The sequence below is a fragment of the Lampris incognitus genome, chromosome 2 (genome assembly GCF_029633865.1).
Source record: "Lampris incognitus isolate fLamInc1 chromosome 2, fLamInc1.hap2, whole genome shotgun sequence".
In the NCBI taxonomy this organism is placed as follows: domain Eukaryota; kingdom Metazoa; phylum Chordata; class Actinopteri; order Lampriformes; family Lampridae; genus Lampris; species Lampris incognitus.
Genome location: NC_079212.1, coordinates 145849690 through 145872194, shown reverse-complemented (window position 1 = coordinate 145872194; position 22505 = coordinate 145849690). Strand labels below are relative to the sequence as shown.

The 22505-nt window shown below is 46.9% G+C and overlaps 1 protein-coding gene across 1 annotated transcript in view; it reads left to right on the top strand.

Moving 5' to 3' along the window:
• Positions 1–22505, top strand: part of megf6b (multiple EGF-like-domains 6b) — a 238777-nt gene that overhangs the window by 135029 nt on the left and 81243 nt on the right. Inside the window, exons 6-13 of the mRNA XM_056273072.1 lie at positions 2237–2359; positions 7442–7567; positions 10710–10832; positions 13007–13129; positions 17630–17767; positions 18736–18858; positions 19131–19253; positions 19613–19792. Of these exons, the coding sequence (XP_056129047.1) occupies positions 2237–2359; positions 7442–7567; positions 10710–10832; positions 13007–13129; positions 17630–17767; positions 18736–18858; positions 19131–19253; positions 19613–19792 (1059 nt within the window). The remainder of the gene's footprint in view (positions 1–2236; positions 2360–7441; positions 7568–10709; positions 10833–13006; positions 13130–17629; positions 17768–18735; positions 18859–19130; positions 19254–19612; positions 19793–22505) is intronic.

The following is a 22505-nucleotide window of genomic DNA, read 5'->3' as shown; positions in this document are numbered from 1 at the left end:
TGGAATCAACTCGCCGTTGAAAAAGGAGACGTACCGGTCATACCGTCAGGTTATATGAGTTTATTTATCCAGAAAATGAATTTTCCCACTGGGGGACTCGGACTGTCACTATGGGAGGGATTTGCATTGTGATGAGTGTCAAGAAGTGACTCATGGGGTTTGTGTACGGCTAACTTTTCCCAGTTAATTATGGTTCCACCACTTCCGATGGTCTGGAGGAAACGGTGCCAGCAGAGCTCGTGGGGGAACATTGTGGTGAGAGAATGATGTTGTCACAATAATCTTGTCTTTGTTTCCCTCCCTTGCTCAGCAACCTTCACTTCTTTTCATGGTGGTCTCTCTGAATTCTTCAAATAGTTTCTTGGTGAAAATAGACGCTTTGAGAGGGGACCTGCAAACCGGTCTGGACTGAATAACACATTACTCATCCAGACACGGTGGTTTAGCTGCTGCACAGCAGTGCTTTTGATGTGTGAGTTATTTTACAGATCTTCAGTAGCTGCCAAACGCTGGTCAACCCCCGAGCCTTTTAATGGTGTGACTGTTAGATGTTGTGCTGGGCATAAGATGTTGGCCATGTAGTCAGCATTATTTCCACTACCATGAAGGCCTGGGTAAACCTGATCCCTGCTGATTCTGCTATGAAGGCCTGGGTAGACCTGATCTCTGCTGATTCTACTATGAAGGCCTGGGTAAACCTGATCTCTGCTGATTCGGCTGTGAAGGCCTGGGTAGACCTGATCTCTGCTGATTCTGCTATGAAGGCCTGGGTAGACCTGATCTCTGCTGATTCTGCTATGAAGGCCTGGGTAAACCTGATCCCTGCTGATTCTGCTATGAAGGCCTGGGTAGACCGGATCTCTGCTGATTCTGCTATGAAGGCCTGGGTAGACCTGATCTCTGCTGATTCTGCTGTGAAGGCCTGGGTAAACCTAATCTCTGCTGATTCTGCTGTGAAGGCCTGGGTAGACCTGATCTCTGCTGATTCTGCTATGAAGGCCTGGGTAGACCTGATCTCTGCTGATTCTGCTATGAAGGCCTGGGTAGACCTGATCTCTGCTGATTCTCGGAGAGCAAGGGAAATAGGTTAACTCATATCTTCTTATCTAAATATCACACTTTAAAAGCTTAGTTGACACGATCCTGGGACATGGGTTTGACTTAAATGTCCTCATTTTCCTGGGCGTCCGGGTGGCATAGTGGTCTATTCTGTTGCCTACCAACACGGGGATCGACACTTCAAATCCCCGTGTTACCTCCGGCTTGGTCGGGCGTCCCTGCAGACAGTTGGCTGTGTCTGCGGGCGGGAAGCCGGATGTGGGCATGCGTCCTGGTCGCTGCACTAGCGCCTCCTCTGGTCGTTCAGTGCGCCTGTTTGGGGTGAGGGGGAACTGGCGGGAACAGTGTCATCCTCCCACGTGCTATGTCCCACTGGTGAAACTCCTCACTGTCAGGTGAAAGCAGCTGACGACTCCACATGTATGGGAGGAGGCACGTGGTAGTCTGCAGCCCTCCCCGGATTGGCAGAGGGGGTGGAGCAGCGACCGGGACGGCTCGGAAGAGTGGGGTAATTGGCCAGGTAAGTACAATTGGGGAGAAAAAGGGGGGGAAATCCCCTCCCCCAAAATAAAAAAATGTCCTCATTTTCCCAACGGTGGTGCCGAACAGAGCTGCTCGTGGTCGTCCAGACAGACCGCCGGTCGGCTCAGATCTCACCGTGAGGTCCGCCACGCAGCACAGAAAACCATTCATTAGTCTCCCACCTTTCAAATGAGATGTGAAAAATGTGGCTCCAGAACAAACCGGTCATGTGTTTACATCTCCGCCAGTTTGTCTGATAAAGTGTGTTTGTGATTGTGTGTGCGGGGCCTGGTGGGAGTTGTGTGTTGTGCGCGCCTCCGTCTGAGTTTCCATATGTTCCTGTGTGCCGTACCTCAGGGACCTCAACAAGAAGCCCAAGAATTTAAATGAGGTTTTTAAATGCGGGCTAGTTGTTTCCACATGGCGGGTTTGTTTGTTTGGGAGGTAATGCTGCCGAGTAGCTCTGCTTCTCATCCATCATCCCTCCTCTTCTCGGAGCGAGTCCTCATCCTAAAGACGGAGTTAGAGTTCTCTCACAGCCTGGCAGCTCTCCGCCGCTCATTTCTGCTCTTGTTTCCCTGGTAATGACGGGATTTAGTATAATTGTGGTAATTTTACTCTCTCTCCCCCCCCCCACCCCTATCCTGCCCTGCAGACATCGATGAATGCCAGGTCCATAATGGAGGATGCCAGCAGAGGTGCATTAACACCCGGGGTTCCTACCACTGCGAATGCACGCCCGGCTTTCGGTTGCATGTGGACGGGCGCACCTGCCTTTGTGAGTAATGTGACTAAAATAATAAAAGTAAAGAAGTTGTGGCCATATTCAAACTACACAACATCAGTCACCTTCACATGAGTTTATCAAGAAGCCTGAAATAAGTCAGTTTGTCATCTTAAAGCTCCGCGGCTCTTCTGCATTTCCTCCATGTGAGAGGTGGTGGTGGACAGACCGTCCCGGGTCTTCCTGTAGGACAGCGGTGTGAGACAGGAATCAGGAACACTTTGTCGTTTCACTTCATGCACTTGTGTACATGAAATGAAATGAAATGCCGTTTCCCCCAGCCCACAGCAGCACAACACAAAGACAACGACACATCCAAAAACTGCAAGAACACACACACCCAAACTAACACACATACCCAAACTAACACACATACCTAAACTAACACACATATCCAAACTAACACACATATCCACACTAACACACATATCCAAACTAACACACATACCCAAACTAACACACATATCCAAACTAACACACATATCCAAACTAACACACATACCCAAACTAACACACATATCCAAACTAACACACATATCCACACTAACACACATATTCAAACTAACACACATATCCAAACTAACACACATATCCAAACTAACACACATATCCGAACTAACACACATATCCACACTAACACACATATTCAAACTAACACACATATCCACACTAACACACATACCCAAACTATCACACATATCCAAACTAACACACATACCCAAACTAACACAAATATCCAAACTAACACACATATCCAAACTAACACACATACCCAAACTAACACACATATCCAAACTAACACACATATCCACACTAACACACATACCCAAACTAACACACATATCCAAACTAACACACATACCCAAACTAACACACATATCCAAACTAACACACATATCCACACTAACACACATATTCAAACTAACACACATATCCACACTAACACACATACCCAAACTATCACACATATCCAAACTAACACACATACCCAAACTAACACAAATATCCAAACTAACACACATATCCAAACTAACACACATACCCAAACTAACACACATATCCAAACTAACACACATATCCACACTAACACACATACCCAAACTAACACACATATCCAAACTAACACACATACCCAAACTAACACACATATCCAAACTATCACACATATCCAAACTAACACACATATCCAAACTATCACACATAACAAAACTAAACAAAAATCACTGTCCAAGGGAACGAACATCAGCCAGGATGACTGTCGGAACTGTCGGTCTGCATGGGCTAGCAGTTAGCTTAGCCCTCCCCGCTTTCGCATCCTGTCAGACCGCCCTCAGCATTTCCTCGTGGTCCCTGGGCCCACCGGAGGAAGCAGACCCAACTCTCCCAGCCGTCAAGCGCCGGCTCTCCCAGCCAGACACCCTCGACACACCTCCCCGCACTCCACATGACGACATCAAAACACCGGTCAACGCTAGGTGAGGCCGCCACCAGACCGCCCTCGGTGTTATCGGAACTGCCGGTCTGCATGGGCTAGCAGTTAGCTTAGCCTGCCCTGCTCTCCCAGCCATCAAACGAAGACAAAACTAGACGTGGACAAAGACACTTTATAGATGGTACAGGGTGAGGCCGCCGCAAATGTGAATTCGCACCGCCATCTTCCCACACCGGAAGCGGAACCGTGGATGTAGGATTCAGAGAGAAACAGAGTTGTTGACTCTGATGTTCTGGGACTACAAACAAGGTGCAGCAGGACTACAAACCAGGTGTAGCAGGTCTACATACCAGGTGTAGCAGCCATTGTGGCTGGTGTGCTGTCAGCTCAGCAGTAAACAGTTCCGCCCTTGTACAAATGGATCCTGGGAGCAAAGCTAACACACACAGTCTGATGTATTACACACTACATCACACTCTGTGGGAACACTGTTGTACAGTCACATTGGTTGTCATGCACACATCAGCATCACTGTTGTACAGTCTCATTGGTTGTCATGGACACATCAGCATCACTGTTGTACAGTCACATTGGTTGTCATGGACACATCAGCATCACTGTTGTACAGTCACATTGGTTGTCATGGACACATCAGCATCACGTCTCAGTCTGTTTTCCAACACGTAGGTGTTTGCTGCTGCACCAGTGTTCATCCTACCTGGTCAAAACTTCTCACCAGTGGTATACGGAGACTGGAGAGAGTCTCCAACCACGGTGAAGATGACTGGTGGTGTTATGGAGCCTGACTCCATCACACACATGGAGAACATAAACATTTATTCAGGGAGGAAAATCACAGATTTCAGTTTTAATGTGCCGGTTAGTGAAACATTCGGTTGCTTCTAGTTTTTGACATGTAATTATAAACAACACCAAACCCTGAGGATATGAAAAATAGAAAATAACAGATGATAAAAATAGATAAATGAAATTCTGTGGGATTTAATACAATGCAAAAAAAGACAAGCTTACCAAGGTATTTAATGTTGTTTCCCATATTGTGTGTTTAAAGAAAGTGTACTTGTTGTGGGATTATAAGACTCGTCATGAAGAACGTTCACTAAGCAGACTTGAAGCAACTTAAAACAACAATCTCAGAAGAAGAAACTTGGTTTGTGTTGGACAGTAAATGTCTTGAAACAAGTCCTGTTATCATGACACACTTGAAACAAACCATTCCCAGTGTCTGTTCCTTCATGTCCTCAGAGTTTTGTATTCTTTAGGATTTTATGTTTCCCTTTCAAAGCAACTGATTTTGTTAGCATCTGAGTCTCGGCGGCTCCCTCGTCGTCCTCACAAGTCCTGCTTCTGCCAAAAGATGAGTTACTGGAGACCACATGTGTCGGCGGCACTTCACTGTGGGTTTGGAATCTGAAATCTCTGCTGCGCTTCATTTCCCAAGTGTGTGAAGTGTTTTCGTAGTACCGGTACCATGTGTCTGTTCTGCCAGATGACTCTGATGTAGACTTGAGACCCGGCTGATACAGGACTAGAATATGAACTCCAGATCGGTCTAAACGGTGAGGAATGTATACGAGGGTCCGCTGCAGCGCTGACGGTGGATCCCTCCGCTGGGTCTTCCTGCAGAGATGAACCGGTTTCCTCTGGCCGGACTGATGGCTGCTTCTACACCGAACCAAGTACTAAGTAGTAAAATTAATTATCGTTAATTATAAATTATATTATTAATTAGAAATAATTGAAGCGGCTGGTGGCTCCACATGTATGGGAGGAGGCTCGTGGTAGTCTGCAGCCCTCCCCGGATCTGGAGCAGCAACCGGGGCGGCTCGGAGGAGAGGGGTCATTGGCGAAGTGCAATTAGGGGAAAAAAGGGAGCAAAAATTAACAAAACAAAACTTTTCTGTGCCTGAATGTGAAACCAAACCTGAAGTGTCGGTGAGGGAAGTTGTCCCGTGGCCATGTCAGCTGTTTTAAGATTCATTCAGACGATATGACACAGTGGGACATTGCTAGTAAAGCCGCCGGCATGTTCGCCTGGCTTCACCCGGTCTCTGTCAGGAGGGCCGTGTTGTCTCTGCTGTTCTCTTCAAACAGGAGAAACTCCACTTGGGTCCAGTGGACCCATCAACCTGCCAGCCCGCATCGTTCCTCTGTATTCAGACAGAGCTGGTTTTTACAGTCGCCGCGTGAGCCGGTAGGAGGTAGACACCCTCACAGCACGTACGACTCCTCTTTAAGATGCATGCCGACCCTCCGTGGGGGAAGGGGGAAGGAGGGGTTCGGAGAAGAGCAGATGTCTTCAGATCTCCCTTCGACAAACGGCTGTCTCTCTGCCAGGAGGGGTTCGACGCCATCCAAGGCCGCGAGCGTGTGCACGCATAATATTTGAATTGGAAAGGACTCGCGGGTTTGATGGGTTTGTTCTTCCTGATGGATGAGTCTCGACTCCAAAACTTCTTGTACTGGAACGCTGTCTTAGAAGATGCCAGCAGGTCATCCATCTCCACCTAATGTCTCACCGAAGGAGACGGGGTGCAAGCTGTCTGGTATCACATGGTGCCGGTACACACACTACTAACCTGATCTAGCAGTGCTTTAATGTAATCGTTCATTAGTAATGTAAGATGGGTGAAGTTATTTAGCGGTTTCCGCAGACCTCCTCAACTGATACGCTCATGTGATCCCCCCCACGCGCTACGTCCCCCATGGAGAAACTCCTCACTGTCAGGTGAAAAGAAGCGGCTGGTGACTCCACAAGTAAGGGAGGAGACATGTGGTAGTCTGCAGCCCTCCCCGGATCAGCAGAGGGGGTGGAGCAACAACCGGGACGGCTCGGAAGAGTGGGGTGATTGGCCAAGTACAAGTGGGGAGAAAAGGGGGGGGGGAGATGAGCTAGTGTATTGTTGCATTAAAGCTGCTATAACTGTGGAGAAGAGAGCAATTTTGACACAACACCCCCAAAAAAATCCAGTCCCCCTTGTTCAGCTTCCCCCTTCCCTCCCGTAAAGCTACATGCATTAGTTTGACCATCGGAACCGGCAAATTCCTGTTTTTGATGGGATTTCCCCCCCACTGCCTTGAAGACAGTACAATGTATTGTAGTTGTTAATCTATGCATGTCAAAACATATTTGCATCAAAAAGTATATTGCTACTTAAAGGTGAAATTGTGTATTAATTTCAATGTTGTATTATGTAAATTGCGTGAACACAACATCCATTGCACGCTGTCCGTCTTGGGAGAGAGACCCCTCCTCTGGTGCTCTCCCTGAGGTTTCTTCCTAGTTTTTCTCCCTGTTAAAGGGTTTTTAGGGAGTTGTCCCTCATCCGATGAGAGGGTCTAAGGACAGGATGTTGTGTAACTGTGAAGCCCACTGAGGCACATTTGTAATTTGTGATATTGGACTATACAAATAAATTTGATTTGATGTGATATTAAGAGTTTGGTGTCCTCACTATGTGAGAATGGCGATGTTTCAGAAGAGCATGTTCACGAAGGGGGTTGCAGAAGCAAAACTCAGGACTGTAACGTTGTGTGGAGGCGTAGTGAGTCTGTACATTCTGCTGTGGTAACATTAAGCAGTAGGCTGTGTGATGAATAACTGTGTGTGTGTGTCTGTTTAGCGGTCCTCTCCTGTGCCGTGAGTAATGGCGGCTGTGAGCATTACTGCATCCAGCAGTCTGCGGCTCATTTCCACTGTCGCTGCAAAGCAGAGTATGTCCTGCAGCAGGATGGAAAGCACTGTAAACGTGAGTGTCCACATCCACACACCCTCTGAAACACGACGACGCGGGTGCGAGTCCCTCCTCAAACCTGCTCTCGCTGTACTGTGTTAACGTCTTCATCTTTCAGTTCATTCTGTTTTTCTTTAATGGTTTTTATTCTTTTATGTTGTTGGGGTCCCCGTCTTACTCTGCAGTTCCTGTCGGACAGAGAGCCACCTCATTTTGTCCTGTGTCAGGGAGAGAGAGGCGTCCCGGGGAGTAAGGAAGGGGGGAGGCGGAGCCGAGTGTAAAAACAAACCAGTTTATTAACAGAACTCATAGTAACCATAAGCCAGTGTAGTATATGCAACACAAGATCAGCTGGAGACAATGGCTCTTCACTAGCCAGGGTGAGGTGACCGCCAACAAAATAAATAACTCACATCAGACCAGAAGAAACCCACAGAATCAGTAGCGCGGGTTTCACCCTCCTCCTCAAGGAGTACTGACTGTAAGCACAGCGGCGCTCTCTCTGGCTGCTGGCAGCGGCCCACTGGCACGGCTGGGCGTCTGTCTGCAGGTTGCATGTATACCCAGCTGATGAGGGGCAGAAATCACCCGTGCTCAGGCAGCAGCTCCACTGGAGGAGGGGCATTAGCGGGAGAGGGGAAGTGCACACATGCTATACCCAACACACGGCACTGGGCCGTGACTGACAGTGTTGGTTCTGTGCATTTAACACATCCTGGTGTGCTATAGCAGCACCTAGTTTAAGTTGTTGGTGCTGTGTTTATACACTGATCTATTCCTGCCCTGTGAAGCATAGTCATCATCTTCATCATCATCAGCACTGTCATCGTGCTACTTAATTAATTTATATATTAAGTTTCCCTCGTCAAGCCCCTGGGGCAGATTCAGTTACTGCACATTAACCACCCCGGCTGGGACCTGTGTAGCGAGGAGCACTGGACTGCTGCCTTCATGCTGCACCCGGGGACCAACTCCAGTTCTTCTCCCACTGCCTTGCTCAGGGGCACAGACAGCAGTATAAACCCTAACATGCATGTTTCTTCTGAATTTCAATATTAATAACAATAACGGTAATAATAATGATAATAGTAGTAGTCGTAGTAAAAGTTGTAGTAGTAGTACTGTGGTAGTAAAAGTGGTAGTAGTGATAGTAGTATCAGTAGTAGTAGTAGTAGTAGTAGTAGTACTGGTAGTAGTAGTGGTAGTCGTGGTAGTGGTAGTAGTAGTAGTGGCAGTAGTATTAATAGTGGTAGTGGTGGTAGTAATAGTGGTAGTAGTAGTGCTAGTGGTGGTAGTAGTAATAGTAGTAGTGGTGGTAGTATTAATAATGGTAGTAGTAATAGTAGTAGTGGTGGTAGTAGTGGTAGTAGTGGTGGTAGTGGTAGTAGTAATAGTGGTAGTAGTAGTAGTAATAGTGGTGATAGTAGTTGTGGTCGTAGTAATAGTACTGGTAGTGGTAGTCATGGTAGTGGTAGTATTAGTAGTGGTGGTGGTAGTAGTAATAGTGGTAATAGTAGTGGTAGTAGTGGTGTTGATAGTTGTGGTAGTAGTAGTAATAGTGGTAGTAGTAATAGTGGTGGTAGTAGTAATAGTGGTAGTAGTAGTAGTTGTGGTAGTAGTAATAGAAGTAGTAGTGGTGGTAATAGTAGTAGTAGTGGTAGTAGTAGTGATGGAAGTAATAGTGGTAGTAATAGTAGTGGTGGTAGTCGTGGTAGTAGTAGTAGTAGTGGTGGTAGTAGTAGTGGTAATAGTGGTGGTAGTGGTAGTAGTAGTGGTGGTAGTAATGCTAGTGGTGGTGGTAGTAGTGGTAGTAGTAATAGTAGTAGTAGTAGCGGTGGTAATAGTAGTAGTAGTGGTAGTGGTAGTGGTGGTAGTAGTAATAGAAGTAGTAGTGGTGGTAGTAGTAGTGGTAGTAGTAGTGGTGGTAGTAATAGTGGTAGTAATAGTAGTGGTGGTAGTCGTGGTGGTAGTAGTAGTAGTAGTGGTGGTAGTAGTAGTGGTAGTAGTGGTGGTAGTGGTAGTAGTAGTGGTGGTAGTAATGCTAGTGGTGGTGGTAGTAGTGGTAGTAGTAATAGTAGTAGTAGTGGTGGTGGTAATAGTAGTAGTAGTGGTAGTGGTGGTAGTAGTAATAGTAGTAGTGGTGGTAGTGGTAGTATTAATAGTGGTAGTGGTGGTAGTAATAGTGGTAGTAGTAGTGCTAGTGGTGGTAGTAGTAATAGTAGTAGTGGTGGTAGTATTAATAATGGTAGTGGTGGTAGTAGTAGTGGTGGTAGTAGTAGTGGTGGTAGTGGTGGTAGTAGTAGTGCTAGTGGTGGTAGTAGTAGTGGTGGTCCACAGCATACTGATTTTTGAGTGACAGCTGGAAACAGGAAGAGCGATGGTGAACAGGCCAGTAAGAAAACAGAGCAGAGGCTTTATGAACTCAAACTGTGCTTCATGTAGTTTTGTCATAACAGTAAGAACACATTGGCTGCGTGTGCTGCCAAGTATAATTACATGACAGGATGTGAGCAGTGGAGCAGGATTACCATGATCTGTCACTCCTGAGACCAGACCTCAGATTAGCGTGAATCAGGCCCGAGTCCCTCTGGGTTCTCTTCCAACGTGATCATCTCTGATATCTTTTTCTTTGCTATCTGTCTTTCTCCCCTGCCCTGAGGTTTTGCTGTGGACACATCTCTGGGGATGAGAAGATTATGATTTTAAAAAAATGACTATCATTAAGATCTTTTAAAATTGTAATTGTTGGCTGTGAAAAGCTCCCTCTAATTTTTTGCCGGAGCTGAAGGTTCTCATCCGGATTCTGGACAGAATAACAAAAATGAAACCCGCACAAATGTGCAGAGAGAACACCCAGCACTATATATGGACTGTGTATGGACTGTATATGGTCTGTTTATGGAGTGTATATGGACTGTTTACTGACTTTATTGACTGACTGTATATGGACTGTTTATGGACTGACTGTATACGGACTGTATACGTATGGACTGACTGTATATGGATTGTGTATGGACTGTGTATGGACAGGGTGGTGGATGCAGATGTAGTATTACCCATACACTCTACAGCGGATCGATTACAGTATCGGTACCGGCTCTGACCCTCATTTGATTGACGTTTGTGTTTACAAGTGTGGGTTTCTTTCGTGTTACAGTACAGAATCCTTGTGCGGAGCAGAATGGCGGCTGTATGCAGGAGTGCAGGGTTGACGGTGGCCGGGCTCACTGCGATTGTCGTGTGGGCTACCTCCTGGCTGTTGACGGGAAGACTTGTGAAGGTGAGCGAGGTTTCCATCAGTCACCACCATTCATAGGATCCACTGATTTGTTTTGTTGATTCTTCAGCCATGAAGGGCTGAAAATGAGCAAAAGGTTGGGTTAATGGTTTAAATGGATGTGTCATGTGATCTACAGAGGTTGGGTTAATGGTTTAAATGGATGTGTCATGTGACCTACAGAGGTTGGGTTAATGGTTTAAATGGATGTGTCATGCGACCTACAGAGTTTGGTTTAATGGTTTAAATGGATGTGTCATGTGACCTACAGAGGTTGGGTTAATAGTTTAAATGGATGGGTCATGTGACCTACAGAGGTTGGGTTAATAGTTTAAATGGATGTGTCATGTGACCTACAGAGGTTGGGTTAATGGTTTAAATGGATGTGTCATGTGACCTACAGAGGTTGGGTTAATAGTTTAAATGGATGGGTCATGTGACCTACAGAGGTTGGGTTAATGGTTTAAATGGATGTGTCATGTGACCTACAGAGGTTGGGTTAATGGTTTAAATGGATGGGTCATGTGACCTACAGAGGTTGGGTTAATGGTTTAAATGGATGTGTCATGTGACCTACAGAGGTTGGGTTAATAGTTTAAATGGATGGGTCATGTGACCTACAGAGGTTGGGTTAATGGTTTAAATGGATGGGTCATGTGACCTACAGAGGTTGGGTTAATGGTTTAAATGGATGGGTCATATGACCTACAGAGGTTGGGTTAATGGTTTAAATGGATGTGTCATGTGACCTACAGAGGTTGGGTTAATGGTTTAAATGGATAGGTCATGTGACCTACAGAGGTTGGGTTAATGGTTTAAATGGATGGGTCATGTGACCTACAGAGGTTGGGTTAATGGTTTAAATGGATGGGTCATATGACCTACAGAGGTTGGGTTAATGGTTTAAATGGATGTGTCATGTGACCTACAGAGGTTGGGTTAATGGTTTAAATGGATGGGTCATGTGACCTACAGAGGTTGGGTTAATGGTTTAGAGCAAAATCTGGGTTTTAATTAAAGCTAAACTATGGCATTTACCATGTAAACAAACATGGGTTGGATTATATTCATGCAGAGTATGTTATTACACCCCAGAGTATGTTATTACATCTGTATGTTATGTACAGTAAACAGCTGTATGTTATTACACCCCAGTGTATGTTATTACATGTTTGTTATGTACAGTAAACAGCTGTATGTTATTACACCCCAATGTATGTTATTACACCTGCATGTTATGTACAGTAAACAGCTGTGTGTTATTACACCCCAGTGTATGTTATTACACCTGTATGTTATGCACCTGTATGTTAAGCTGTATGGTAGTGAGTATTTTGACACAAGTATTTACATTCACAGATTTTCAGAAAAATCATGATTTTTGATGTTTAGATGGCTCCATGTTGACATCCAGATTTCAGCACAGCAGCTTGGAGAGGAAGTTAGTGTGTTTGTTATGGCACAGGGACCCACTTTACTCACTAGCGCTCTTAGTGGCCAAAAACTCTGCTGCCATCTTGAAGTTTGGACAGGCTAGAGAAAGAAGACTTTTGTAGATTTTTTTTTTTTTTTTTACTTAACTTTAGTTTTTGGGCATTTTTGCCTTATTAGCACACAGGCTGGTAGAAATTGATAAAAGGGCGTCCGGGTAGCATAGCGGTCTATTCCGTTGCCGGTTCGAATCCCCATGTTACCTATGTGTACTGGTTGCTGCACTAGCTGGTCGGTCGGGGCACCTGTTTGGGGGGACTGGGGGGAATAGCGTGATCCTCCCACGCGCTACGTCCCCCTGGTGAAACTCCTCACTGTGAGGTAAAAAGAAGCAGCTGGCTGCTCCACATGTATCAGAGGAGGCATGTGGTAGTCTGCAGCCCTCCCTGGATCAGCAGAGGGGGGTGGAGCAGCGACCGGGACGGCTCAGAAGAGTGACGTAACTGGCCAAGAACAGTTGGGGAGAAAAAAGGGGGGAAATTCAAAAAAAGAAATAGAAATAGAAAAAAAGATGAAGAGAGATGAAGGAAAGACATGCAGCTCAGAAACCAAGGCGGGATTCGTACCTGGGTTGCACTGAACCAGCCGATCCACAAACACACCCCTCATAACTCTTTTCTAAAGATCATTCAGTGAAACCAAACGTTGTTCTGTCCCACTGACTTTGGTTTTGTCGTCATTCACAGATATTGATGAATGTGAGACGGAGGAGGCCAACTGTGCTCACGGCTGCCACAACACGCCGGGGTCCTACGTCTGTGTCTGTAACACCGCCTACGAGCTGGGAGCCGACGGCAGACAGTGTTACAGTGAGTTTAAAGCCCACCTGATGCTCGGGATGTGATCGGACACTCATTAATCCCCACACTCGACCAGCCCTGCGGTGGCGGGCGGCGCGGCGGCCATACCATACGGTTGTGCAGCGAGTCAGGATGATCTCTCTAGTGCCTCTGTAAAGCTTTGTGAGGATGTTAGGGGCCATTTCAAACTTCTTTACCCTCCTCAGGGAGAAGATTTTACGGCGGTGCTGAGGGGCAGCACAGGCTCCAGCGCCACAGTGGGCCGGCCCGTACAGAGCGCTGTGGGAGACACACTGAGAGACATTGTAAATAGCTGTAAATAAAAACCCTGCTTTCAGCCGCAGTTGTGCCCGTCCTCCATCCTTAACCCGCTCCACTGGTGACGGTGTTGCCACAGTATACTACGTAATATTTTCACATGTGTTTGCGGATGAGCCTTTGTCCCATTCACTTCCCATTTGGTTTGTTATTATGGTCTGCACTGAGCTCTCTCCTCTGGAATATTGAACCGTAAGTTACCTCCTCATATGAAGTCCAATCTCTTTTTTTTTAAAATTTAGATTGTTTTTTTATTTGATAGCGATAGTAGAGAGAGACAGGGAAGGCAGGGGGGAGAGAGGGGATGATGTAGCGAAGGGCCTGGGCCGGATTCGAGCCCAGGCCACTGTGGCAAGGAGCCACCGGGGTGCCCCGTCCAATCTCCATTTATATGCATTCATGTTCAACCGTGTCAAAAGAGGAGAACCATGAGTTGACAGAGTGGCTGAACAGAAGCCTGGCATCTGACTGAAAGCCTGAAAAATGATGATGGATTATATTCATGTATAGCGCTTTATCTGGACACCCAAAGCGCTTCACATTGAAGGGGGGAAACTCACCTCAACCACCACCAATGTGTTGCACCACCTGGGTGATGCATGACAGCCGTTTTGCACCAGACGCTCACCACACATCAGCTTGAGATGGAGAGGGAGGAACCATTGAGCCAATTACATGGGGGTATGATTAGGTGGCACTTATCACAAAGAGTAGGCACTTTACCCAATTTAATACACCCTGCGAAGGAAACTCATGATAAACGGCTGAAATGAGTTTCCTCTGTAGGGTGTCTGGGCTCAGCCTTAGAGATAGGGTGAGGAGTCCTCATCAGCAAGCAACTTTCCTGGACATTAAACACCCAGGCCCTGGTGAAAATGGCCCAGCAACGCCTGCATTTCCTGAGGGGGCTGAGGAGCGCTTGTCTATCCCCCAAAATTCTCACCAACTTCTACCACTGCACCATAGAGAGCATCCTGACCATCTGCATCTCAGTGTGGTACGGCAACTGCACCTCAGTAGACCAGAAAGCTCTGCAGCGGGTCATCAAGGCGGCCCAGCATATCACCGGTACCCAGCTCCCAGCCAGAAAAGATATTTATCACAAATGCTGCCTTCGAAGGGGTCTGAGCATCAGCAGAGATCCCACCCACCCCAACCATGGACTGTTCTCCCCCCTGCGCTCTGGGAGGCGCTACAGGAGCCTCAGAGCCCGCACTACCAGGCTCAAAAACAGCTTCTTTCCTCAAGCTGTTACTCACCTGAACCTGGCTACCCACTGAATGTCTGTAGATATTTTTAAATATTTTGTACTCTTGCTCTTTTTTAACTTATCTTTATCTTTTGGTCTTCATGTGTGTATATCTTATACTATGTTTGTCTGTGTCTGTCTTGCACTGTTTGGTGAAGCCACAGCCCTCATTTCATTTTTAACATGTGCCTGCACATTGTTTTTAATGACAATAAACTGAAGTGAATTGAATTGAGCTCAGACATCCAGAGGGAGCTCGGAGTAGAGCCGCTGCTCCTTCGCGTTGAAAGGAGCCAGTTGAGGTGGTTCAGGCATCTGATGAGGATGCCTCCTGGGCGCCTTCCTGTGGAGGTTTTCCGGGCATGTCCAACTCGGAGGAGACCCCGGGTCAGACCCAGAACTTGCTGGAGGGATTACATGTCCAATCTGGCCTGGGAACACCTTGGGATCCCCCAGGAGGAGCTGAAGGGCGTTGCTGGGGAGAGGGACATCTGGCGTGCCCTACTTAGCTTGCTGCCACCATGACCCGACCCCGGAGAAGTGGGTGATGATGAGATTAGATGAGATGAGATGAGATGATTAGGTGGCCAGATGGAGAGAGCCAGGTTGGTAATTTTGCCAGGACACCAGGAACCCCCCCTACTCTTTGTGATTAGTGCGATGAGATCTTTAATGACCACAGTGAGTCAGGGCCTCGGTTTAATGTCTCATCTGAAGCACGGCATCTCCTACAGCACAGTGTCCCCATCACGAGGCTGGGATTTTCTTCTCTCCTGGTTTTTATTAGGACCAGAGGGAAAATTTCCCCCTACTGGCCCACCAACACCACTTCCAGCAGCAACTCAGCTTTCCCAAGAGGTCTCCCATCCAAGTACTAGCTGAGCCCACATCTGCTAAACTTCTGTCATTCAGCAGAACCAGGGTGCATGTTGGTATGGCTGCTGGCAAAAGTTCTGATATGCCTCATAAAATCTGTCTTGAGGGAGTCATCCTCCACTGGAGTACAAACTAGGAGTCATCAGGACACTACCACCGAGCTGACAATGTCCCCACCGACACTGCGGCCGGGGAAGGGGAGAAATCCCACATTAAACAGGCCCTGGTGAAGTGTGGTTATCCTAACTGGGTGTTTGTCAAAGCCAGGAAGACCCCAAACAGTGCACCATCCAATCGAAGAGAGGAGAAGGACAACAGCTGTCTAAGCGTAAAGCAGTGGTGATTCTGTATGTGGCGGGAGTTTCTGAACAGTTGAGACATGTATTTAGCAAACACCGCGTCTCAGTTGCTTTCAAACCCCAAAACGCGCTGTGCCAGAAATTGGTCCACCCCAAGGATCGGGTCCCCCAGTACGCGGTCCCCCAGTACGCTGTTAAGTGGCGGGAGGATTGCCGTGGCTTGTACATCGAGGACAGACTGAGATTGAAGAGGTCACTTAGATGATGATGAAACGTTTCTCTCAGTAAAAGTTGTGTCCAGATGAACTGGTTCACCTTTCTGTGATTTTCTTACCTGGACTACTGCATGCATAAAGACACCAGCATCTACATATTCAATAATTTACAGTTTCATTTAGCAGACGCTTTTATCCAAAGCAACGTACGTCTGAGAGTTAATACAAACACAAGCAAGGATCTAGTCAGGCGGCGACAGCACAAGTGTCAAAAAACTAGGTTCAAGTCCGATAGGACATAAGTGTCAATAGGCAGTGCACAAAGGCAAAGGTGCATAGAAGGGGATTTGATTTGATTTTTTTAATACTATCAGGTGAGGAGGTGTTGGAGAAAGAGCTGGGTCTTTTGCGTCTTCTTAAAGATGGAGAGGGACTGAGCAGATTGAATGGAGTTTGGTAACTCGTTCCACCACCGGGGAACTACAGAAGAGAAGAGTCTGGCTAGTGACTTGGGGACCCATTGGGGCAGAAGTGCCAGGCGCCTTTCATTGGCAGAGCATAGGGAGAAGGACTGAGTGTAGTCCTGAATGAGGGAGTTCAGGTAGGCGGGAGCCGCCTTAGTTGCTGTTCTGTAAGCGGGCATCAAGGTTTTGAATTTGATGCCGGCAGCAACTGGGAGCCAGTGGAGGGATATGAACAGCGGAGTGACATGTGCTGTTTTGGGGTTGGTTGAAGACCTGACGTGCCACCACATTCTGGATCATTTGCAGAGGTTTGAAAGTGCATGCAGGGAGACCTGCCATTAAGGAGTTGCAGTAGTCAATGTGTGATATTACAAGAGCCTGTACCAGGAGTTGTGCTGCATGCTCAGACAGGTAGGGTCTAATTTTCCTGATGTTGTTCAGGGCAAATCAGCACAACCGAGCAATAGAGGCCATGTGAACCTTATGTCTTCTTTACATATATTTTTATATTCATATGTGTCACTTATTTTATATTGTATTTTAAGCTTGTGCAGCACTTTGGTTCAACTGTGGTTGTTTTAAATATGCTATATAAATAAACTTGACTTAACTTGACTTGACTAAAGGTTAGCTGGTCATCAGTCATGACACCCAGGTTTTGGGCAAACTTTGTGGGCATGAGTTGGGTTGATTTGAGCTGGATATTGATTTGTTGTTGTAAGGATGGACTGGCTGGGATAACAAGGAGCTCAGTCTTTGTTCAGTAATTTGTGATTTGTTCAGTAATTTGTTCAGTAATGTTCTCGGCTCTCTCTCTGCGAGGTGTTTGCATAGCGCTGTTTAGAAAGGGGATCCAGACCATTTGCACAGTCGTGAGTGTCAATCTGACATAATTTACCCAATTTACTTTCAATAACGTTTTAACCGCAGCCCCATGAGTCCAATGAGTACGTAATGGAGTCAGGTCCCCCACGGGCAGCGCCAGAGCGAGTCATTAAATCATGCCAAATACTTCCCTGGGACCCAATCTGATCCTATCGTGTGTGTGTGTGTGTGTGTGTGTGTGTGTGTGTGTGTGTGTGAGACAGGAATCGAGATGGAGATTGTGAACAGTTGTGAGGACAACAATGGTGGCTGTTCCCACCACTGCCAGCACTCCACTGCCGGCCCGGTTTGCTCGTGTAACCAAGGTTATCAACTGGACGATGACCTCAAATCCTGTGTGGGTAAGACTGAGAAGCGGCCTGTGCAGGTGTTCATGGGAGTATCGGCAGGTGTTCATGGGAGTATCGGCAGGTGTTCATGGGAGTATCGGCAGGTGTACATGGGAGTATCGGCAGGTGTACATGGGAGTATCGGCAGTGTACAAATCAATCCAGGTCACGGTGGTTGAACTAGAACAACTCACATAACTGCAAAAAAGATATATATTTTATTGAATTACAACAGAAATATGATCGGCAATGAGTGAATCTTGATTGTATGTAGCGATTACGCATAAAATGCACTATAACAGCGGGTCTCAATCAGGTCCTCAGTTACCAGCAGTTACTGCTGGTTTTCTTTTCTAGCATTCATTACAGTCACCTGTTCGTTATTCAGCCTCCTGATTGGAGGTTGAATAACTGTAGCAAAAGTGTACTGAACAGTGCGTCCGGGTAGCGTAGCACTCTAGTCCATCGCCTATCATCACCATTGCCCTGTGATGGCCTGGCGGCCTGCCCAAGGTATCTCCCCACCTGCTGCCCAGTGACTGCTGGGATAGGCTCCAGCATCCCCGCAACCCTGAGAGCAGGATAAGCAGTTCGGATAATGGATGGATGGATGGATGGATCTTACCATACCTTACCTTAAACTTTACCATTGCATTTTCCCTTACCCTTACCTTACTCACCCCTATCTTCTCATCTCATCTTATCTCATCTCATCTTATCGCATTTTATCTTATCTCATCTCATCCCATCTTATCTTATGTCATCTTATCTTATCTTATCTCATCTCATCTTATCTCATCTTATCTTATCTCATCTCATCCCAGCTTATCTTATCTCATCTCATCTTATCTCATCTCATCCCAGCTTAGCTTATCTCATCTCATCATAATTTATCTGTAAAAACTGTCCCCTCAGTGAACAAGGATGTTGTGTAACTGTGCTCTGAGATATGTTGTGTGTTGTCGGCCGTTTTTTGACAGATGTGGATGAATGTGGAGAACAGACATCTTGTTGTGAGCAGGACTGCCTCAACTACCCTGGCGGCTATGAATGCTACTGCTCGGCAGGGTACCGAATCAACCACGATGGATGTAGCTGTGATGGTATGTTTTCAACGTTGGTCGAAAAACAAAACCACATGAACACTTGTCATGGGACAGCGAACAGTAATTTCTGTGGAGTTTTGAAAGCGTCCAGCAGAAGTGAGACATTCGCTTGGTCTTGAATGCTCACAAGGTCATCGCTGTTTGACTCTTCGTGTGTCAATAGAAGCAAATAGCTACGGTTCTGTTCATGATTTGATTTGGCTGACGTTGTCATGTTGGTCCTTCATGTTGAAGTGTATTGGTGATGTGTTGTTTGTGTCGGTGTTTAGATGTGGATGAGTGCCAGGCAAATAACGGAGGGTGCGACCACACGTGTCAGAACAGCGCCGGGTCCTTCCAGTGTTTCTGCCAGCGAAGGTATCGACTGGACGAGGACCGCCGCTCCTGCATTCGTGAGTATTGATCAGCTCTCGAATTAACCAGCGTGGGTGAGGGCAAGACAGTCAGACTCCTGGTAATCCATGACATGTTTTAGATTTCACTCTGCCATTCCACATATCCACATATCTATCTATCTATCTATATCTATCTATCTATCTATCTATCTATCTATCGATCTATCACTCTGTCATGCTCTCCTCTTTCTCTTCCCTTTATCTTTCTGTCATGCACTCTTGCTGTCTCTCTCTCTGTCTCCCTCTCTTTTTCTCCCTCCCTCTGTTTGTCTCTTCTTTTATCTCTCGCTTGCTTGCCTTCATTTTAACATTACCTGTCTGTCTGTCTGTCTGTCTCTGTCTCTCCTTTCTAACAGCATTGGAAGATGCTATTCAGGCTCTGTCCAGTGGGGGCGCCATTGAGTCACCCCTGCCTCGCCCTCAGCTAACGTTGCTGCAGGACTACAGCCAGCCGTTGGAGCGTTACGACGACTACGAGGAAGATGAGGAAGACGAGGGAGAGCTGAGGGCTGAAAGCAACCTGGCAGAGAAATTTGGTACAAATCCCAAACACAATCATTCTCTCACACACACACACCATCATCATCATCATCGGCAGTCACTCGAAGCGAGTATGATTGTCCTCTCCTTTGGGTTGTCTACTTGTGGGTCTTCAGATGTTCTGCGGAAGCCGATACGGTGCAGTGTGGGCAGGGGAAAGTGGTGGTCGTTGGTGGTTGAGCTTTTCTCTCTCTCTCCTTGCAGTGCTGTCGCTTTGTCTCTGCGGCACAGTGGAGTTCCATTTAATGACATGCAGTTACTTCCTGCGCAGATTTCTTCCAGGAGCGCCTGTCCAGTGCAATGTGTTGCCAGTTGCTCGATGTGATGTTGAATTTCTTCAGACTGGTCTTGATATTGTCCTTGAAATGTTTTTTTTGCCCACCGTTAGCTCAATAACTTTCCTTTAGCTGGGAGTACAGGATCTGTTTGGGGAGATGTGTGTTGAACAAGCGGGTGACACGGCCTATCCATCGGAGTTGGTGCTGTATTATTGTGGTGGTGATGCTAGTCATGTTGGCTTCTTCCAGAACGCTGATGTTGGTGCGTCTGTCCTTCCAGCTGATCCTCAGGATGTTCCGTAAGGATCTTTGGTTGTAATGTTCCAGGGCTCTCTGGTGCCTGCTGTAGGTGGTCCATGACTCTGCTCCATACAGCAGGTGGGGAAAACAACAGTTCTGTAGAGCAGGAGTTTTGTTTGGGCCTTTTGGTCTTGGTCTTGGTCTTCATCGACTCTTTTCCCGAGTCTGGCTTAAGTGCCACTGGCACAACCCAGGCCGTGGTTGACCTCAGAGTTGATGTCAGCTTTTGAGGAGAGAAGGCTGCCGAAGTAGGGGAAATGATCAACGTTTTCAAGAATTTTGTTGTCCACTTTTATGGTGGGCTGGGTAGATAGCTGGTTGGGTGGAGGTTGATATAGGACCTGGGTCTTCTTGATGTTTATTGCTAGACCCAGGGCTCTGTATGCCTTGGCAAAGGCATTCACAATGTCCTGGATGTCTTCTGCGGAGTGTGCTGCGATGGCGTTGTTGTCTGCATACTGAAGCTCCATGATGGTGGTGTTGCAGACTTTGCTGTTGACCTTGAAGCTATTAAGGTTGAAAAACTGGCCGTCAGTTCTGTATAGGATTGGGATCCCCCGTGGCAACTCTTCGCTAAAGAGGTGGAGTATGGCAGCAGTAAAGATAGCAAACAGGGTGGGTGCACCCTGTTTGCTATCTTTATTGGGGCATCCTTGTTTGACCCCTGTTTCCACAGTGAAGGGCTCTGACTCAGAGCTGCTGTTGCTGAGCACTGTGTGACATGCGGTCATGTTGAAGCCTCAATATTCTGATGTATATGTCAGGGCAGCCATATCTTGATAGTATGCTCCACAGAGCCTGGCAGTCTACTGAGTCAAAGGCCTTTGTCAGGTCTATGAAAGCCATGTACTCAGGCTGGCTTTGTTCATGGTATTTTTTCTAGAGTTGGCATGCTGTAAATATCTTGTCTGCTGTACCTCCGGATGGATGGAGGCCACACTGAGATTCTGGGAATACTTCCTCAGCCAGTGGTAGCAGTAAGTTTGCGAGGATGAGAGCGAGGACTTTGCCAGTTGTTCACAGGAGTGAGATGCCCCTGTAGTTTCCACATTCTGCCTTGTTCCCTTCTTGAATATGGCCACTATTAGAGCATCCCTGAGCTCTGAGGGAAGTTCTTTTTCCTAGATCTTGAAGAGGAAGGTATAGATGTGGTACAGGAGCTCGGTCCACCTTCCTTTAAGATCTCAGCTGGGATTCCATCTGGACCGGTGGCCTTGTTGTTCTTAAATGGTAAATGGTAAAGCTCCTGATGGCATCTTGAACCTCTGTCATGGTGGGAGGTTCCCCAATGTCTTCTCTGATGTGACTCTGGGGAATGTGACTGGCAATGTCTGGTTCAGCTGTGCTGTTGCAGTTGAAGAGTTCCTGGAAGTGCTCCTTCCATTGGGTGTTAATGGACTCATTATCCTTCAGCAGCTCCTACCCATCCTTTGAGCGCAGGGGGTTTAAGCCGCTGTTGCTTGGACCCTAGATGGCCTTAGTGGCACTGAAAAAGTCTTTGGTGTCACCCGAGTCTGCCAGTCGCTGGATTTCCAGAGCCTTTTTTGTCCACCAAGAGTTCTTAAGCTCCTTCACCTGTCTCTAGAAATCCACCTTGGCGCTGGGGTGAGCCACTCTTTTAGCCTTGCAGGTTACATCATTTTGCCAGGCATGAGAGGCTTTCCATTTCTTGGGGATGAGCTGTTCATCTCTGTGTCATACTCATCAAACCTGCTTCTCAATGTCATCAGGATATTCCTGTTGGAGGGTTTCCCCAAGAGGGGCCTGAAGTCACTTCTTGATGGCGGTTTCATTCAGGCCTTCAAGGTTCAGTCTTGGCCGGATCTGCTTCTTTTGAACCCTCCTCTTGCTCTTGAGTTTGATGGACATCGTGGTGCGGATGAGGTGATAAACTGTCTAGCAGTCATCTGCATCAATCATGGTCCTCGTAATGTTCATGTCACGTCACGGTGGTCCCTGGTTTGTACAATGACATAGTCAAGGAGATGCCACTGTTTGGAGTGGGGGTGTCTTCAAGATGCCTTAAATATGTTGATGTTCCCGATGCCTTCCAGGGGTGTTGATTCCGGCTGACCCTGGCGTTGAGGTCTCCTAGGAGAATAATCTCATCCTCCTAGGGGATTCTTGACAG